General features: G+C 41.7%; 1 protein-coding gene across 1 annotated transcript; it reads left to right on the plus strand.

Moving 5' to 3' along the window:
* Positions 1–454: 454 nt before the first annotated feature.
* On the plus strand, positions 455–973 carry LOC137825218 (uncharacterized). Its single transcript, XM_068630890.2, has one exon. The coding sequence runs from the start codon at positions 455–457 to the stop codon at positions 971–973; it is 519 nt and encodes a 172-aa protein (XP_068486991.2).
* Positions 974–18965: the final 17992 nt, after the last annotated feature.

Raw genomic sequence — 18965 nt, forward strand, 5'->3', positions numbered from 1 at the left:
TCAAACCTTGATTACAAACTACACACCAAAGTGGTGATCTTGAACCCTTCAAGAACACACACTACCTTTGGCAACACGAAACAATTTTTATAACAACCTCTGAAACTGCACAACACCAAGTCACACAGAATTACAGTGATCAAGAAAGAAAGGAATAGAATATACCTGGGTACAATCAAATATTAAGGTACAGAAAATATAGAGAATCCTATTCCACACTTGAAGATGACCCAAAAGCTTTTTGAATTCTTGAAAAACTGATTTTGATTGATCTTTCTTAGTTGGTTTTTGACCAGGAGTGTAAAACAACCTTTTTATACTCCAATCAGTTGGTCAAAGCATTTAAAACAAAGCCAAAATCAGTTTAAATCATTTAAAACAAATTTTCACAACTTAACAGAATTCTGTTAAGGTTTTTCAAAAAATCAATCGATTGAAATCACGATATCAAGCAATGTGCTACAAGGGGCCGAAGGTACGATATCAAGCTATTGAAAAGGCAGACTTGACAGTGGTATTTGCAGCTCGACAACTTTGCCACTATTTCCAGAGTTTCACTGTGATAGTAATGACCGATCTCCCAATCCACAAGGTCCTCCAGAAGCCCGATATAGGAGGTCGGATGGTGCATTGGATAGTCGAGTTGTTTGAGTTTGACGTGCAGTACAAGCCCAGGGGGCCTATCAAGGGTCAGGTATATGCTTATTTCATGGTAGAGCTATCGTCAGAAGCCACCCAGGTAGACGATGGTGATTTACAGTGGGTCCTCTCGGTGGACGAATCTTATAACCAACAAAGTAGCAGTGTTGGGATCATTCTAGAGGGACCTAATGGACTATTGATCAAGCTGGCCACCAACAACCAGGCTGAGTATGAAGCTTTGGTAACTGGAATGTTGTTGGCCAAAGAACTGGGCGCTCGAAGCTTGTTGGTAAAAAGTGACTCATTGTTGGTGACCGGGATGGGATTTTGACCTAGTTTCTAGAAGGACAAGCCTAGTCAAACCCCTAAGGCTACCCTTTTTTTAGTTTTTCCCATCCTACCCTTCATGCTTGTTCTCTAAGGCTCCTTCACCTATAAATAGGAAGCCTACCTCATTGTATTTTACAAGTTGAATTTGAATGAAGTAAAGAAACTCTGGACAAATTGTGTGAGCTCTTAGTGAGGCTTATGTCCTCTTAGGTTTGAGGTCTTATCTTGAGTGATTTGGGAAGCTCTCAAGTAGCGACCAACACACTCATCTTGGAGCACATCACACTCCAAGTGGCGTGACATTTCTCACCCACCATCATAAGTTTTCTCATTCCATTTTCCTTCCATTTCTCCATTCCATTTTATTGTTTGTATCTTAGTTTCTATTCTTTGTTGCTCTTGGGTTTCGCTCATAATCATGAGTATGGTGCATCATTAGGGAGGCCATGACCACCATTGATGTTAACCTTGTGCCCATTTTTCAATTCCGCAATTGCATCTCATCCTCACCATATCTTGCTTTTCATTTTTGCCTTTGTGAAGTGAACCTTCACACTAACTTAACCACTTGGTTAAGTTCGTGTCCAATGGGAATCTTCCTTAGGTCCTCACCATTAATTGTTAAAATCTCAATCCTAAGTTTATTGTCACATCTAAAAATGGCTAAATCTAAAATAAACTCACATCACAAACCCCTATTCTTTCTCATGGTATGATCATCCAAAGACAAAGGACTACCAAGACCTCTAGTAATGAAAAATATCGCCTTTGGTCTCCAATACTCCAAAGGCAAATGGTAGATCCTAACCCAGACCTGAGTTTTAGTACTCTTCATAGTAGTTGGAACAAAGTATTTTGTTCATGCAAACAATCTTAAGAAACCAGGAGATAACTGCAATAAACCCATCCCGAGGGCTCACCGTATATCTTTTAAAGAAGCGAACTCAAACTCATAGAAACCCTTCCCAAGAATAATTGCTTTCCACGGTCCAAGAGTCTTCCACACCAACTGCAACTTTTTAGTTAAATCAATGTGTGTGAGGTTTATCCCCCTTAGATAGAATAATCTGACCATGTAAATGGGTCTTGCAATCCTCAAGACCAACCAAGAAATCCGCCTCATCGTCCCAGACAGCAAACATGTCTCCCTTAATACAAGGAGTTAGTAGTTGGAACAAAGGAATGTCATATGTATTTCCCAAAGCCTGATCAAAAGTCTTCCTTTGGCCTGGCATAACAGAGGCTTTCTTATTACGGAACACTTCTTGATCCATCAAACAAGCACATGGGATGAGGAAAGCATTAAAGCCCTCTATTATTCTTAAAGGCTAACAAACTGCTGACCAACCCACGCAAACCACCACCGTCCCACTGGCCGCACCACTTAAAAATCTTGACTTTACCACAAATGTTGATAAAAATCGTGACTTTACCACAAATTTCGATAAAAATCGTGACTTTACCACAAATTAGAATTGGCTACATGAAAAAGGTGGCAACTTTGGTTGTGTGCAATAAAATTTTCAGGAAGAAATTTAAGGAAAGAATACACCTTGGATGCAGACATAGAGAGTCGTCGTGCCACCATTGGCAATCTCGGCAGACTACCACACTGCCACCGACCAACACCCACGACCCCTATGCCACCACCATCCACCATCAAGTTGGAAAATGAACAACCACCCACACAAACCCTAGCCGCACCAAAACCCTTCGGAGGAGAGCGAACATAGCAAAAATCTTATCTCCCAAATGTTGAAATACTTAATAACATGATTATCAATCATTTTCCAGGAGAACAACATAATTTATTTTCATTTGATGAAGTTGAAGGAGACACACATAATCTATACAAACAAAAGTACTTACACTTCATTGCTCCATACGACTTGCCACCACATATTTTAAAGCTTAGAAAAGGTGCACCATTAATGTTGTTGCGAAATATAGACCCTAAATCTGGGTTATATAATGGGACGAGATTATTGTGTCATTGGTTCTACATGAACATGTTGAATGTTGAAATCTTGATAGGTCAACATGTTGGAAAAATATATTTCTTACCAAGAATTAAACATAAAACAAGAGAAAGTGCATATCTCCCATTTGTGCTTATTAGGAAACAATTTTCTGTGAAATTAAGTTTTTCCATTACTATAAATACCAGATGTTATAATCACAGGAGCAAACTATACCAGATGTTGGAATTTACCTTCCACCACACGTTTTTAGTCATTGTCAATTACATGTTGCATTATCAAGAGGTGTTTCTCAAGCGTCAACAAAAATTCTTATTAAAGAAGGACACCTTGAAGGAGAAAATGGAAATTTTACCAAAAATGTTATTTATAAAGATATTTTGTTATTGCAAAATCAGGTATTGTTCGTTTTATTTATGTGTGACACATAAAGATAAGTATATGTGATTATTCTACTTACACTATTTCTTATATATATTAAAGGTAACATAATATACAAGGAGCTCTTACAGTTGAATGAAGAGATCAAAACAAAGCATTCACACATTTATCTAAACAAACAGGTAATTATCAATATATGTATATTGCATATATATATATATATATATATATATATATATATATATATATGTGTGTGTGTGTGTGTGTGTGTGTATTTTGCAATTTATTCACAATATACATTCTTTCGTAGGAAACAAAATTTGTAAAGAATGGAACACTTAGAATGATGATCAATCACTTGCATTGGTTAAGCCAATTGACACCAAGGTATAATGATTTTACATAATGATGATGATAATGACATTTCTTATTCATAATGTACTATAAATTTATATTGTTAATATAAATATGCGAATAATAACATTGTTTATTCAAATTTTAAAATTAAACATAAATACATATAAATGAAAAAATAAAAAAATGTGGATACACAGATGCGAGAGCGCTTGTGTTCCCCCTAGTATTAATAATATGAATAATATTAATAATATTAATAATATTAATTATATTAATATTAATAATAGTAAGATTAATACTATTTATAATATTAATAATATTTAATAACATTTAATAATATTAATAATATTAATAATATTAACAATATTAACAATATTAACAATATTAATAATATTGTATTGGACCAGAGCGTTGGGCTCGGTGCTCAGGTGATCGGACATCGGCACCTGTGTGAAGCAGGTTGGCTCGATGGTCTGGTCGAGTTAATGGCCACGTAAGTAGGCCCCAGGAATGCGTGTGTTGAAACCCGTATATATGTAAGGCTTGATCAACGAAAGTGCATATGGTGTGTATAGTATATTTGGGTCTAGCACAAGTAAATACCCCTAAAGACGCCTAGGCCCAAGAGCGCTAGGGTTTTCAGGGATAAGCTACATGCATGATACGTAAAGGCTAGAGCGCCTACAATGACAAATGAGTCCCATGATGCTGCTACATGAGTTGGTACCTTGGCGGCCATGCTGTTAAGATTATGCACTCCAAGGAGGAAGATTTTGTGTGGTTGTTACACTAAGATTGTGTGGCATCATAACAAAATGTCTTCCCATCAAACCTACTTTCACTCGAGATAAGGTTCTCGTGAGAGAGGGGTTGTTACAATGAGGTAGCCTAAAAGTAGTCTATAAAAGGGATTTGAGATCCCTGGTAAAGGTACACCGTTTCTAAGCTGAAACTATTTACTTACTCATTGTTTCTTAGCCCAGTACTGACTTGATCGTCGGAGTGCAATCAACAGGTAGGGCCCATTTTGTTTAAAACAGAGTCCCGTTCCAACGTCCCAAGGAAAGAGCAAATTCAGTAGAAGCAAACGGAGTCACGACCTGTTCCAGAGTCAACTGGCGACCAGGTCAACCGAAAAGAACATTTGGCGCCCACCGTGGGGCCCGATAAAACTAGGTCCCATCCACAGTTGTGATCAGAGCTATTAGGCGATATGAGGAATGCAAGACAAGGCACCACTGGAAAGGAAGAAGGTGACAACGTTACCATGCAGCAACTCATGGAAACTATCCGCACTCTTCAACAGATAGTGGAGGCGTCCAAGGCTGATCAGGAAAGGGTTTTGGGTGAGGTTCGAACCGAGCAGGCACTCAGGCAAGACCAATTCAGGGTAGAGTTGGATGCATCGCGGACAGACAACGTTGATTTACGCAGGGCCAATGAGGAGTTGTGTAGATATTTGCAACGCTTAGGGGAACGCGTGGTAGGGGAGCAAAGCCCGCCTATCCCAATCATGGCTCGCCCCATGCCATTCTCCTAGGCGATCATGAATGTCGTGATACCTACCAATTTCATGACCCCAAAAATCACTTTCACAGGTACTGAAGACCTGAAGGCCCACATCACAACTTTCCACACTCAGATGATGATCGCGGGAGGAACAAACGCCATGATTGCAAGTTATTCATGGGAACGTTCGCAGGAACAACATTGGATTGGTTCATCAGTCTCCCCGATGGATACATCACCTCGTTTGATCAATTCTCTACATTGTTCAGAGAGCAGTTCATAGTCAACCGTGCTCCACCCTCTGTCTCTTTTGACCTCTTCGACGTGAAGCAATGCCAGGGGGAGCCCCTAAAGGATTTCTCGAATCGGTTTGGGGCGTTGGTGGTAAAACTACACACCAAGGATGAAGCTATGATGGTGCGCACCTTAAGGCGGGGAATGCTGTCAGGGCCCTTCAGCGACTCTTTAATAAGGTGTCGACCAAAGACGTTTAGCGAGATTCGGCACCAAGTTGTTGCTCACCTCGGCGTAGAGGAAGAGGTGACGAAGAAATGTGGAAGCGTTGGATTGACAAGACCTCGGGAGAGCAGCCGTGCTCAACACATGAGGGTGCATGAAGCTGCGACAGAGAAGAGGTCACCGCCCAGACATGCGCCATACGAGCCGAAAAAGCATCAGACTATGGCACGAGCGAAGGGAGACATTCCCTATCGACATAAGTTCAAAGTAAACCTCAAGGAGTTGATTGTTATACTAGACGTGATCGACAAGCTATAGCCACCTCCAAAGAGTGACAAGAGGTTGGGGCCAAGCAGGGGCACCTGGTGCGAGTTCCACAAGGCCTTTGGGCACGACTTGCACAACTGTTTGGCACTTGGACACCAGTTGGCTAATTTGGTGAAGGATAGCTTCCTGAAGGAATACCTAGAGGAAGGTCACGAAGCCTCAGTGGTGGTGACCCCAGCAGGGGATCAGGGACACGAAGTACTAGTCCATGGAGAGGTCAACACGATCTCTGGGGGTTTCTCAAGAGGAGGATGCACCGCCTCCCAGCGAAAGAAGTGTTAGAGAGGTGATGGCAGTAGAAACACGGGAACCTGACCAATCTCATGAGCCCGACCTCTACTTCATGAAGGCTGACTTACAGGATGTGGTCCCACATGATAATGACCAGTGGTGATTTCATTGGTGACAGTAGGGAGAAGGGTACACCGAGTCCTCATCGACCAAGGAAGCTCGACTGATGTAATGTTTTGGTCGACCTTCGACAAATTGTCGTTGTCGCCCGACCAGCTTAGATCTTACGACGGTTCTTTGTACGGTTTCACTGGAGATCAGGTAGAAGTAAGGGGGCATATGGAGCTAAGGACGACTTTCATAGACGGCACCACATCCCGCACCGTCAATATCAGGTACCTCGTTGTCAACGCTCCCTCAGCTTACAACATCCTTTTGGGCAGGCCTACCCTGAATAGGATAGGAGTAGTGGCCTCGACGAGGCATATGAAGATGAAGTTGTCTTCCCTCGAGGGAACGATAATTACCATCAAGTTCGATCAAGAGGAAGCAAAAAAGTGCTATGAGAATAGCTTGAAAACAAAGAGAGGGGTATGCTCGATCACCAACCAGCCTCACGAAGCAGAAGGGATCGCCCGTGCAGAGATGGCCTAGGAGAGGCGACCTGAGCCTGCAAGTGAGGTCCTGGAAAGGGAGATCGGGGGAAAGAAGTTTAAGCTTGGCAAATCTTTAGGCCAGGAAATACAAGATCGCTAAGGTAATAGCACGGTATCTGGACACCTTTACGTGGTTTGCCTCACAATGGATCCAAAGGTCAGGCTTTTCCTCCAGAGGCGGAGGAAGTTCAATGACGAAAGACGCCCGGTCATGAGGCAAGAGACCCAGAAGTTGTTGAGTGTTGGCCACATAATGGAGATCCATTACCCTGAGTGGTTAGCAAACATGGTGTTGGTCAAGATGGCCAACGGGAAGTGGAGGATGTGCGTCGATTTTACAGATTTGAACAAGGCATGTCCAAAGGATTCATATCTATTGCCCAACATCAACGCATTGGTGGATAGCATGTTAGGTTGCAGACTTCTCAGTTTTTTGGATGTCTTCTCAGGATATAACCAAATCCGGACGCATCCCCGAGACGAATGACAACATTCATGATAGAGCTCTCCAGCTATTGTTATACGGTGATGCCCTATCAGAGGTTGATGGACAGGGTTCTCACCCCTATGATAGGGCGAAACGTGCAGGCATACGTGAATGATATGGTCGTCACCTCCTAGGAGAGGAACCAGCACATCACCGATCTAGAGGAGCTATTCACCACAATAGCCAAGTATAAATTGAAGCTCAATCTCAAAAAATGCGTATTAAAGGTGGAAGCAGGAAAGTTTTTAGGGTTTCGCCTCACCGACCGAGGAATAGAGGCAAACCGCGAGAAGTGTGCGACGATCATAGCCATGAGATGCCAGACCGAGGTGAAAGAGGTACAACAGCTAACAAGACGCATGGCCTCCCTGTCCCGGTTTGTATCAGCTAGAGGGGATCGGGGACATCCCTATTTCCAATGCTTAAAGAGAAATAACCATTTTGTGTGGATAGGCGAATGTGAGGAAACATTCCTCAAACTGAATGAGTACTTGGCCAGCTTGTCGGTTTTATGCAAGTTCTTGCCAAGTACTCCCCTTCGCCTATACTTCGCTATTATAGAGCGAGCGATCAGCTCAGCCATAGTTTAGGAGTAGGATCGCGTCCAAAGGCCTATACATTTTGTTAGCAAATTGTTGCAGGGGCCTGAGGTGCGCTATCAGGCCATTGAGAAGGCGGCACTAGTAGTAGTATTCGCAACATGAAGGCTTCGCTACTATTTCCAGAGATCGTGATGACCGACCTTCCCATTCACAAGGTCTTGCAGAAACCTAACGTGGCAGGACAAATGGTGCGCTAGGCGGTCAAACTTTCTGAGTTTGATGTGCAGTATGAGCCGAAAGGACTTATCAAGGGTCAAGTTTATGATAACTTCGTGGTAGAACTCTCCTCGGCAGCCACACACCAAGACAGTTGAGATTTCCAGTGGGTGCTCTCTATGACGGGTCCTCTAACCAGCAAGGCAGTAGGGCTGGTATCATCTTATAAGGACCAAACGGGTTACTGATCGAACAGGCTCTACGTTTCGCTTTCAAAGCTAGCAACAACCAAGCTAAATATGAGGCCTTAGTGGCAGGGATGTTGCTAGCCAAAGAGATGGGTGCTCGAAGCTTGTTAGTAAAGAGTAACTCGCTACTAGTTACTGGGCAAGTTACAAGCGAGTATCAGGCCAAGGACCCCAAGATGGTCATGTATTTCAAGTATGTCATGCTCTTGAAAGAGACCTTCGCTGCGTTTGAGTTGGTGCACGTCCCCAGGGAACAAAATGCCCGAGCTGACTTACTGGCGAAGCTCGCCAGCTTAGGCAGGGGGGCCGACAGAGGACAATTATCTAGGAAATCTTAAAAGCCCTTAAGACCACCACAGACTGTGTGGAAGAGGTCCAATAGGTAAGTTTCTTCGAGGGCGGAAGGAGAGGTCACCAGTCGTTGACCTAGGAAACGTTGAGGGTACCCAAGATAAGTACATACGACATGTTAGTGTGAGAATTGTCACACGTTTGCCTGGTCGACGAAGGTGAAACCTGAATGACACCCTATAGGCATTACCTGGTTGATGGTCTACTCCCACAGGATCCAACGGAGGCCATAATCGTTAAGAAGAACGCCTGCAGGTATACCCTAGTAGATGGAAAGTTGTTCAGACATGGCTACACTCACCCTATCCTGTCTTGTGTGAATGGTGAGCAGGGCACACGTATCATGGCTGAGCTCCATGAAGGTATCTGTGGAAGTCACATCGGTGGACGAGCTCTCTCATTAAAGGTTGTTCGAGCAGGATATTACTAATCGACCATAAGGGAGGATTGCACGAGGTATGCACAACGGTGTAAACAGTGCCAACAACATGTCGACTAGCATCATGCATCCCCGGAGGAGTTGCGATCAATCCATAGCCAATGGCCTTTCCACACATGGGGGATTGACATCCTGGGTCTGTTTCCCTAAGTAGTTTGCTAGATGAAGTACCTGGTGGCAGCCATCAAGTACTTCACCAAGTGGATAGAAGTCGAGCCTGTTGCACAGATCACAACTCACAAGGTTCAACACTTTGTGTGGAAGAACATTGTTTGTCGTTTTGGAATCCCAAAGCATCTAGTGTTTGACAACGACACCCAGTTTGCAAGTCAGCAGCTAGGCAAACTATGCACAGAGCTCGACATCAAACAGGTGTTCGCCTTAGTAGAACACCCCCAAACGACTGGACAGGTCAAATCTACTAATCGAGTCTTGCTCAGAGGCTTAAAGAGAAGACTAGAGAAAGCCAAGGGAACTTGGACATATAAGGTTCTTAGAATTGTATGGGCCTACCACACCCCTCCCCAATCCACCACCAAGGAGACGCCTGGTGTATGGGTCGGATGCCATGATCCCCATCAAGATCCAGGAAAGTTCACCTCGATTCCAGAACTTCATGGCCGAGGAGTCTAACGAGGAAAGGAGGGTAAACTTAGATCTGCTCGACAAGGTCAGAGAGGAAGCACACATCAAGGTCGAAGCCTTGAAGAGAAGGGTGGAGTATAAGCAGAAGTCCAAGCTGAAACATCGGCAGTTCCGGGTCGTCGACTTAGTAATACGAAAGGCTCACCCCTATTAGTTGGAGAACAAGTTGTCACCTAACTGGACTGGCCCATTCCGCGTGATAGAGGTGCTCAGGAACGGAACGTATAAACTCGAGACCTTGGAAGGCGGGATTATTCCCCGAACATGGAATGGGGGCAATCTTAAATTTTATTTCAGTTAATTATGCTATTGTATGCAGTACGAACGTTTAAGGAGGCACTATATTTCATTGATTAGAGTTTTTTTTAATGAAGTCGCCCAATAAAAAGTTATTTGAAAACTATGATTGCAGTATATGTTGCTAACAGTGAAATATACCCTTGGTAAGATTCCAAGAGTGGGAACAGTAGGGTTCATAGCGAACCTCCCCTTGGTAAGATTCCAAAAGTGGGAACGAAGTCTTCCCTTGGTAAGATTCCAAGAGTGGGAACGAAGTCTCTCCCTCGGTAAGATTCCAAGAGTGGGAGCAAAATCTCTCTTTTAAGGAGCAGCTATTCAGGCAATACCTCTTGCTTAGAGAGCTTAGGTAACCCTGGTCACCGTTGTCGCGAACCGCAGTGAATCCTCCCTTTAGGGAGTACGTACAGATAAAGAAATTCGTGCAGGAGGACCTATTGAACAGCAAGGCTCTGAACTCAGTTGCCCTAAAACATAAGTTTACCATTGATTAGGAGGATCGTGCTGTTGAATCAATTGTGATCAAAGCTTTGAAGAATCCAAATCCTAGCGTTTGATGGAAGGCTGAAGTTGCTTGAAGTTGTTGTTGTGTTTTAGAGTAGGATATGGGGTAGTTTATCTTTGTAATCCACTCTTTGTTGAATCTAAAGCTTAAGTGTTTTCAAATCTTTTAAGTTTAAAGTGTTTTTCAAACTAAGTGAAAAACAACCTGTTGTTTTGTTGAAACAACCGATTGTTTTATACTTAGGTGTTTTTGAAAAAGTTTGAAAACTGTGTTGATTGGTTGACTTGCTGTCAAACCAAAACAATCGATTGATTCGCACTTTCAATCGATTGTTTGTTTGAAAATTCTAACAGAAACAGTTTTGTTAGTTAAGTGAGCTTTAAATGATTTTATAACCGAATACGCTCCTGCTTTAAATGCTTTGACAATTCTTTGAATGTTATAAATAGTTTGTTTAAGTTTTGTAACAAACAACAAGATAGAAAAACAAATTTGAGTTTTTCAAAGAGCTTTTCAAAGATTTGAGTTTTCACCTTTGAGCTTTGGTTTATCAAGAGAGAGTGGAATAGGATTACATCTGTATTGATTTCAGTTCATTCTGTAACAAGTGTAATTCGTTCTGAATACTTTGTACATTCTAGTGTTGTAAAGCCAAGAAAGGTTGTGTGCTCTTGAGGTTGTCAAGATCAACATTCTTGGTGTGTGTGCTGAGCCAAAGGAAGTGTGTTTCTTGAGGGGATCTAGGTCACTTCTTTGGTGGTGTGTGTATGTAATCTGGTTTTGATTACTTAGTGGATTCCCCAGTGGTTTCTGGGAAACTGGATGTAGCTCTTGGTTTAAGAGTGAACCAGTATAAACTGTTTGTGCATCTCTTTCTTCCTTAATCTCTTTAAATTCATTTGTTATTATTTTTACTGGTATAAACAACCGATTGTTTCTACGTAACAACCGATTGTTTTATGGTGTTTTACTGTTTTGAGCTTTGTTTTTTGGCTAACTGAATTCCTAATCTATTTTCTTTTAAAGAATTTCATTCTAGCTTAAAAAGTTTTCGAAAACCCCCTTTAAACAATTCACCTCCCCCCTCTCGTTTAAAGCCATACATTCTAACATGTGCTACTTAAGTATGGTCGACCATTGGCATTCGATTAAGTTGTTAAAGTGATGAAGTTGTGTCCATTCAAGACATACACTATTATTAAACTAGCTGAAGACAGGAAAGGAAACATGCATATATATATATATATATATATATATATATATATATATATATATATACGTGTGTGTGTACAAGAATGGTAAGTTGTTCGTTATATTACAAAAGGAAGACAATAGCGGGGGAGTCCCCCACGGCTATTCCTCATCTACTAGTTGCCCATCTACAACAACTTTACCTAATCCTATCTGGGAGAGATCCAGTTCAGGGTGCACACAGGTGACTTGAGCCATGGCATCTTCGAAGCCTGTCGTGTAGGAGTTAGCAGCATCGCTAATCAGCTCGTCCTTGGTTTTCTACAGGAGCCTGACCTTTTGCGCCAGCTCTTCCTTCTTCCTGGCCACCTGTTCGTCCCTCCCATCCAGTTCTCTCTTCAGCCTCTCCACCTCAGTGCGGAGATCATTATTTCTTACATATAGCCCTAAGGCCTCTTGGGATTTCCCAAACAAGAGGGTCTTGGTCTCTTGGTGCACTTTCCAAAGCTCATCCACCTCCAATGTAAGTCTGGTGACTTGTCGTTTGAGCCCTACAACTTGGAGCGCCTCCACTTTGGCCAGCTCCTTCGATTTCCATAGCTTGAAGAGGAGAAGTCAGTTCGCAACTAGGGTTTCCCCTAGTTGCCTTGTGGCATCCTCCATCAATGGGCCCTCCTCTAGGTTCTCCAGCCTTCCCTTAATTTTGGAGAGCAGCATCTTGTGAAGGAATGAGGTTGGGTCTGAGGAGGGGTTCTAGTGATCTCCCTCTGAAGCACTTTCTCTTCTACCCTCTTGCACTGCAATGTCATGAGGTGGGGAGGGGTTGGGTGGGAAATCCTGGTAGGAAGGAGCTCGCCCATCTGAGGCGAAGTGGACAGAAACTGCAGCAGCATCTGTTCGCTTCCTCTTGAAGACGAGTCCAAAACAGGTTTCCTCGTCCTCAAAAAGGGCGACTTCAGTCACTGCCTTCAGTTTTTTACTCTTGGCAGAAGGGGATTGAGTGGTCTTCTTTTGTTTAGCCAGAGCGGCTAAGTTCTTTCTCTTATGAGCGTCCAACATACTGTATACATGAGAAGGAAAACAGAGGAGTTTAGAAAAACACACACATGCAAGATATTGCTAGCAGGAGTAAAGGGAAGGGGGATACCATTGTACACCTTAAATCATGTAGGGTTGTACTCGTTCCTTATCAATTCGAAAGTGCTAAACACTGTGTTGAGGTTGGAGAGGAAGTCACAAACCTCTCGTTCTCGTTGGGGTAGGTCTTCAAGGCATCTGGGTTTTTTGAATTTGGGTTTCTATGTCCAGTACAGAGGGAACCCGTCCAGAAGGCTTGGATCGTTAGCGTTGCAGCGGATTTTGAAGAATTTACCCTTGAAGCCTTTGTATGATTACTGGAAGAGGGTCAGCCTCGGTAAGGAGGGCTCTTTCAAAAATATGAAAGGGAAGGCGTAAAAGTAGTTTTTTGAAAACGGTGGGGTAAATGAAGCAGAACGGGCCCTCTGGGTCCGATGACTCGTCACAACAAACAGGTTCATCTTCCCTACAAGGCACAACTTTCACAAACTTATCATGCTCTTTGCTAAAAAGACAATTCTTTTTAGGGTGCTCGCTCTTCCTATACGTTACTATTTTCACATGGGTGGTAAACTTGGAGGTTTCCTCTAAAAGGTTACCAGAAGCCCAAGGGTATAGGGTTTTGTAATATGGGGTTTTGTAATCCATCTTACAGGGAATCTAAAACAAAGAAAGAAAACAAATGCAATACTCAGAGGAAGAAGTGCATGCGTTTTTGAAAAACAAAGTGAGGAAGCAGAAAAACAAAGGCATTTACGATCATAGATACATGAAATGTAAACAATCCCAGTGCAGTTACGAGCAAATTAAAGGAATTGTAATGGCAGATTAAAAGCAGTCACAAGATAAAAATGCACCTTGAGACGATTGATGAAAGGAGGCGAAGAGGCTCGTTTGGAGAGGAGAGAGCAGGGTGTTCCAAGTAGAGTGTTCAAAGAGAAGCGCAAAGAGGGAATGAAACAGTGAAGGGAGCACAAAAATTGAACGGTTAACATATAGGGGAAGCGCAAGCGGCAACGCTTTCCAACTGTTGATGAGGGCCACGTGTGCGCTTGTGAGGGAGTATGGTGAGAATCACCTCAAAACACTGTGTACGTCGCTTCATTCATAAGACATGTAGGTCGCCATAGGCGAGCAGTTAGCCTTTTCACTAAAACAGGTACCAGCTCGAGCCTGGGGGCTTGTCTACTGGACAAGAGCGCTGGGCTCGGTGCTCAGGTGATCGGACATCGGCACTTGTGTAAAGCAGGTCATCGGGGCCCATGAATGTGTGTGTTGAAACCCGTATATAAGTAAGGCCTGATCAGCGAAAGTGCATCTGGTGTGCATAGTATATTTGGGTCTAGCACAAGTAAATACCCCTAAAGACGCCTAGGCCCAAAAGCGTTAGGGTTTTAGGGGTAAGCTGCATGCATGATACGTAAAGACTAGAGCGCCTACAGTGACAGATGAGCCCCATGATGCTGCTACATGAGTTGGTACCCTGGCGGCCATGCTGTTAAGATTATGCACTCCAAGAAGGAAGATTTTGTGCGGTTGTTACACTAAGATTGTGTGACATCATAATAGAATGTCCTCCCATCAAACCTACTTCACTCGAGATAACGTTATCATGAGAGAAGGGTTGTTACAATGAGGTAGCCTAAAAGTATAAAAGGGATTCGAGATCCCTGGTAAAGGTACACCACAATCAATAGGTAGGGCCCCTTTGTTTCAAACGGAGCCGAGTTCCAACATCCCAGCAAAAGAGCAAATCCAGCAGAGGTAGACGAAGTCACAACCTGTTCCCAAAGTTAATCAGCGACCAGGTCAACCAGCAAGAACAAATATTAATAATATTTATAGTATTTATAGTATTTATAGTATTTGTACTATTTGTACTATTGGTAATATTTGTACTATTTGTAATATTTGTACTATTTGTAATATTTGTACTATTTGTACTATTAGTACTATTTGTAATATTTGTAATATTTGTAATATTTTTAATATTTGTAATATTTGTAATATTTGTAATATTTGTAATATTTATAATATTTATAATATTAAAATATTAATAATAATAATAATAATAATAATAATAATAATAATAATAATAATAATACGAAAGTGGACTTTAAGCCTAACTCAACCCCATAAAACCGGCTCATAGGGTTGAGGTCTGCACCCATTTATATATTATGAAATGTCCTTATCTCTAGTCGATGTGGGATCTCCAACACACCCCCCTCACGCCGAGAGTGATAGATAGAAGCTCGTGCGTGGGACTATATATTTTGGGTAGTCCGATAGCGGGTGGCCTGATAAGCCCAACAAATACTCGCTAGGATAGGCTCAAAATGGCTCTGATACCATATTACGAAGTGGACTTTAAGCCTAACTCAACCCCATAAAACCGGCTCATAGGGTTGAGGTTGAACACACCCCCAGTAAATGAAGATGAATATTCCTTGTCTGATGTGATGCTTTAATGTAGCGTAAGTAATCGCACGTAATCGTAATGAAGAAAGAGAGGTTTTGATGAACCCTAATTGTAGAGAAAAATAAATATAAAAGAAACTTTTATTCACTTGTATATTAGAGAGAGTAAAATACATGGTGTATATATAAGAAAAAGATTAAGACCTAGCTGAAACAGAAAAAGAAAAGTTGGGTCAAACAAACAAAGCCCAATAATTTAAAATAGAAAATTAAATATATTAACACCCCCCCTCAAACTGGGGAGTAGATATTTGTCAGGCCCAGCTTGGATTTGAGAGTAGAGAATTGTGTGGAAGCAAGGGGCTTGGTGAATATGTCAGCAACTTGCATTGCAGAAGTAATGGGTAGTAGTTTGAGGAGACCAGAGTTAAGTTTTTCACGAATTAGGTGGCAATCAATTTCGATATGCTTGGTTCGTTCATGAAAAACTTGATTGGAAGCTATTTGAAGGGCAGATTTGTTGTCACAGTACAGGGTTGCAGGCTTGGAGAGAGGAAGATGTAAATCCTGAAGGAGGTAAGACAACCATTGTAACTCACATGTGGTGGTGGCAAGGGCTCTATACTCGGCTTCAGAGGAGCTGCGGGAGATAGTTGACTGCTTCTTTGATTTCCATGATATTAGGGAGTCTCCTAAGTAGATGGAATATCCAGTGACAGATTTGCGTGTGGTAGGACATGTTGCCCAGTCAGAGTCACTAAAACCACAAAGGTGGAGTGAACTAGTGTGAGAAAAATATAGTCCTTCACCAGGGGTGCCCTTGAGGTAACGCAAAAGACGTGAGACAGCTTGCTGATGATGAGTTGTGGGTGCAGATATGAATTGGCTTAAATTGTGGACAGCGAAGGCGATGTCTGTTCGCGTGTTGGTTAAGTAAATTAGACGTCCAAGGAGTCTTCTGTATTGAGAAGTGGCATCAGCATCGAGAGGTGAGCCTTGGTCGGGAGAGAGACGGGAGGTGTGAGTCATAGGAGTGGCCACAGGTGCAGAGTCAAGCATGCCAGTTTCTTGAAGGAGATCAAGAGTATACTTGCGTTGACTTAAATGAAGACCAATACTGTTGCGAGCAATTTCCAGTCCCAAAAAGTAAGTGAGATTACCTAAATTTTTTATCTTGAAGTGATGGTGAAGGGATGCAGTAATTGTATTGATTTCCTCCGTGTCATCACCAGTTAAGAGCAAGTCAACAACATAAACAAGAATAACAGTGAGTTTATCATTATTATATTTAAGAAAAAGAGAGTGATCAGCAACAGAAATAGAGTAATTATTTGATAAAAGAAAAGTAGAAAGTTTGGCGTACCATTGGCGACCAGCTTGACGAAGGCCATACAAAGACCGTTGAAGCTTGCAAACATGCTGGGGAGAAGGAAGAGAGAGGCCAGGTGGGGGGGTCATGTATATCTCTTCATGGAGATCACCATGAAGAAATGCATTATTGACATCAAGTTGTTTTAAAATCCAATTTTTGGTAGTGGCAATAGCAAGCAGAAGGCGGAGGGTAGTAGTTTAGCAACAGGTGCAAAAGTGTCTAAGAAATCAAGTCCTTCAAGTTGGGTAAACCCTTTGGCAACAACTCTAGCTTTGTGGCGCTCAACAGTGCCATCAGAATGGTATTTGATTTTATATACCCATTTACAACCAATAGTTTTCTTTCCTGGAGGGAGAGGGGTAAGTTGCCAAGTATTGTTAGCAGCAAGAGCTTAAAGCTCATCTTGCATGGCAGATTGCCAAGAAGCATGTTTGGAGGCTTCGTTATATGTCCGAGGTTCAGGATGAGAATTGATAGAGGAAATAACATTTCTAAAATTGGAAGATAAGGAATTGTAAGACAAGTAATTATGAATAGGATATCTACTACTTACGGTGTTGGTTGCAGTGTGGAAATCTGCAAGATAGGCAGGTTGTTGGTGAGGACGAGCTGATCTTCTTGGAAATTGGGGTGAGATGCTTCCTGGAGATGCAAGCGGTGATAATTCTGATGGAGGTGCAATGTTGGATGTAGGAGCAGAGGCACTATTTGTTGGAAGATCATAGGATAATGAGGCTGGTGGAGGAACAGTATTGGGTGCAGGAGTAAAGGCACATGGCTCGATAGGAGGTGCAGTATCAGAAAAAAAATCAAAAGCAGAATTATATGCATTAGAAATAAGGAGAGATAAAGTGTTAGGGTCCTTAGGCAAGCCACTGTCCAATTTATATGGAAAGTGGTTTTCATGAAAGATTACATGTCTTGATATCTCTATGCTATGAAACTTTAAATTTAAGATAATATAACCTTTTGTATTTTGCGGGAAGCCAAGAAAAATACCTTTGATAGATCTATCATCTAATTTTTTCCTATGTGCAGTAATGGTACTAGCATAACAGAGACAACCAAACACTTTTAGAAAGGAAATGTGATATGGTTTTCCAAACAACTTTTCATGAGGAGTGATGTTATCAAGTAATGGAGTAGGAATAGCATTTATTAAGAAAACAGCATGATTTACAGCAAATTCCCCAAAAATAGGAGGAAGATTTGCTTGAAAAAGTAAAGCCCGGGTTACATTTAGTATGTGTTGATGTTTACGTTCTACAATGCCATTTTGTTGTGGTGTTTCAACACAAGATTTTTTATGTATAATTCCCTTTGAAGCATAAAAATTTGACATAGCAAACTCAACACCATTGTCAGTACGAATCGTTTTGATATTAGTTTTGAAATGATTTTGAACGAAAACAGTGAAGTTAATGATGTGCTGACGCACTTCAGATTTGTTATGCAGCAGAATAACCCAAGTATAACGCGAGTAATCATCAACAATAGTCAAGAAATAACGAAAATCTTGCATAGAAATTATGGAACATGGTCCCCAAATATCAAAGTGTACAAGATCAAAAATAGCAGAGGTAACAGTATTACTTAAAGTGAAAGGAAGTTTTCTCTGTTTTGCACGACTACAAGTGTCACATACATGATGAGTATCAACAGTAATAAGAGAGTATTGTTTGCTTAAGACATGTAATCTTTCATGTGAAGGGTGTCCTAGTCTATAATGCCATAGTGTTTTGTCTATGATATTACAATTAATAAAAGGAGCAAAATAATGCGGTTTAGATTGACTAGAAGCAGGCAAGGTAGTGACAAGGTACAAGCCAGCGGTGGCTTTAACTGTACCAATCCTCTCTTGAGTGAGATTGTCTTGTATAATGCAGTGGGTTGAAGTGAAAGTTAAAGTGCATGCATTTAAGTTGGTGTGTGAGTTTAGAAACAGATATTAAGTTTAATTGAAAATGAGGCACGTATAACACATCAGACAAATAAAACTGATCAGAAAAACGTACTAAACCAGAATATGTGGCATAAACAGTTTGGCCATTTGGAAGACTAATTAAGACAGGTTTAATTTTAGTATAAGTAGTAAAAACGTTCAAATTGTGACAAACATGATCAGTGGCACCAGAATCAATAATCCAAGATTCTTTTATAGAAGATAGTGAAGAGAGAAACTTACCTGTTGAAGAATGCTCAGTATTGGGGATTTCATCCGTAGAGATGCTGCCGACTTGATTAATTTGAGTGTGAGAGGTAGGATCCTCAAGGTTTTGCTGACGCAAAATGTTGGTAAGGAA

The sequence above is a fragment of the Phaseolus vulgaris genome, chromosome 8, assembly GCF_051622355.1.
Source record: "Phaseolus vulgaris cultivar YP4 chromosome 8, ASM5162235v1, whole genome shotgun sequence".
Lineage (NCBI taxonomy): Eukaryota > Viridiplantae > Streptophyta > Magnoliopsida > Fabales > Fabaceae > Phaseolus > Phaseolus vulgaris.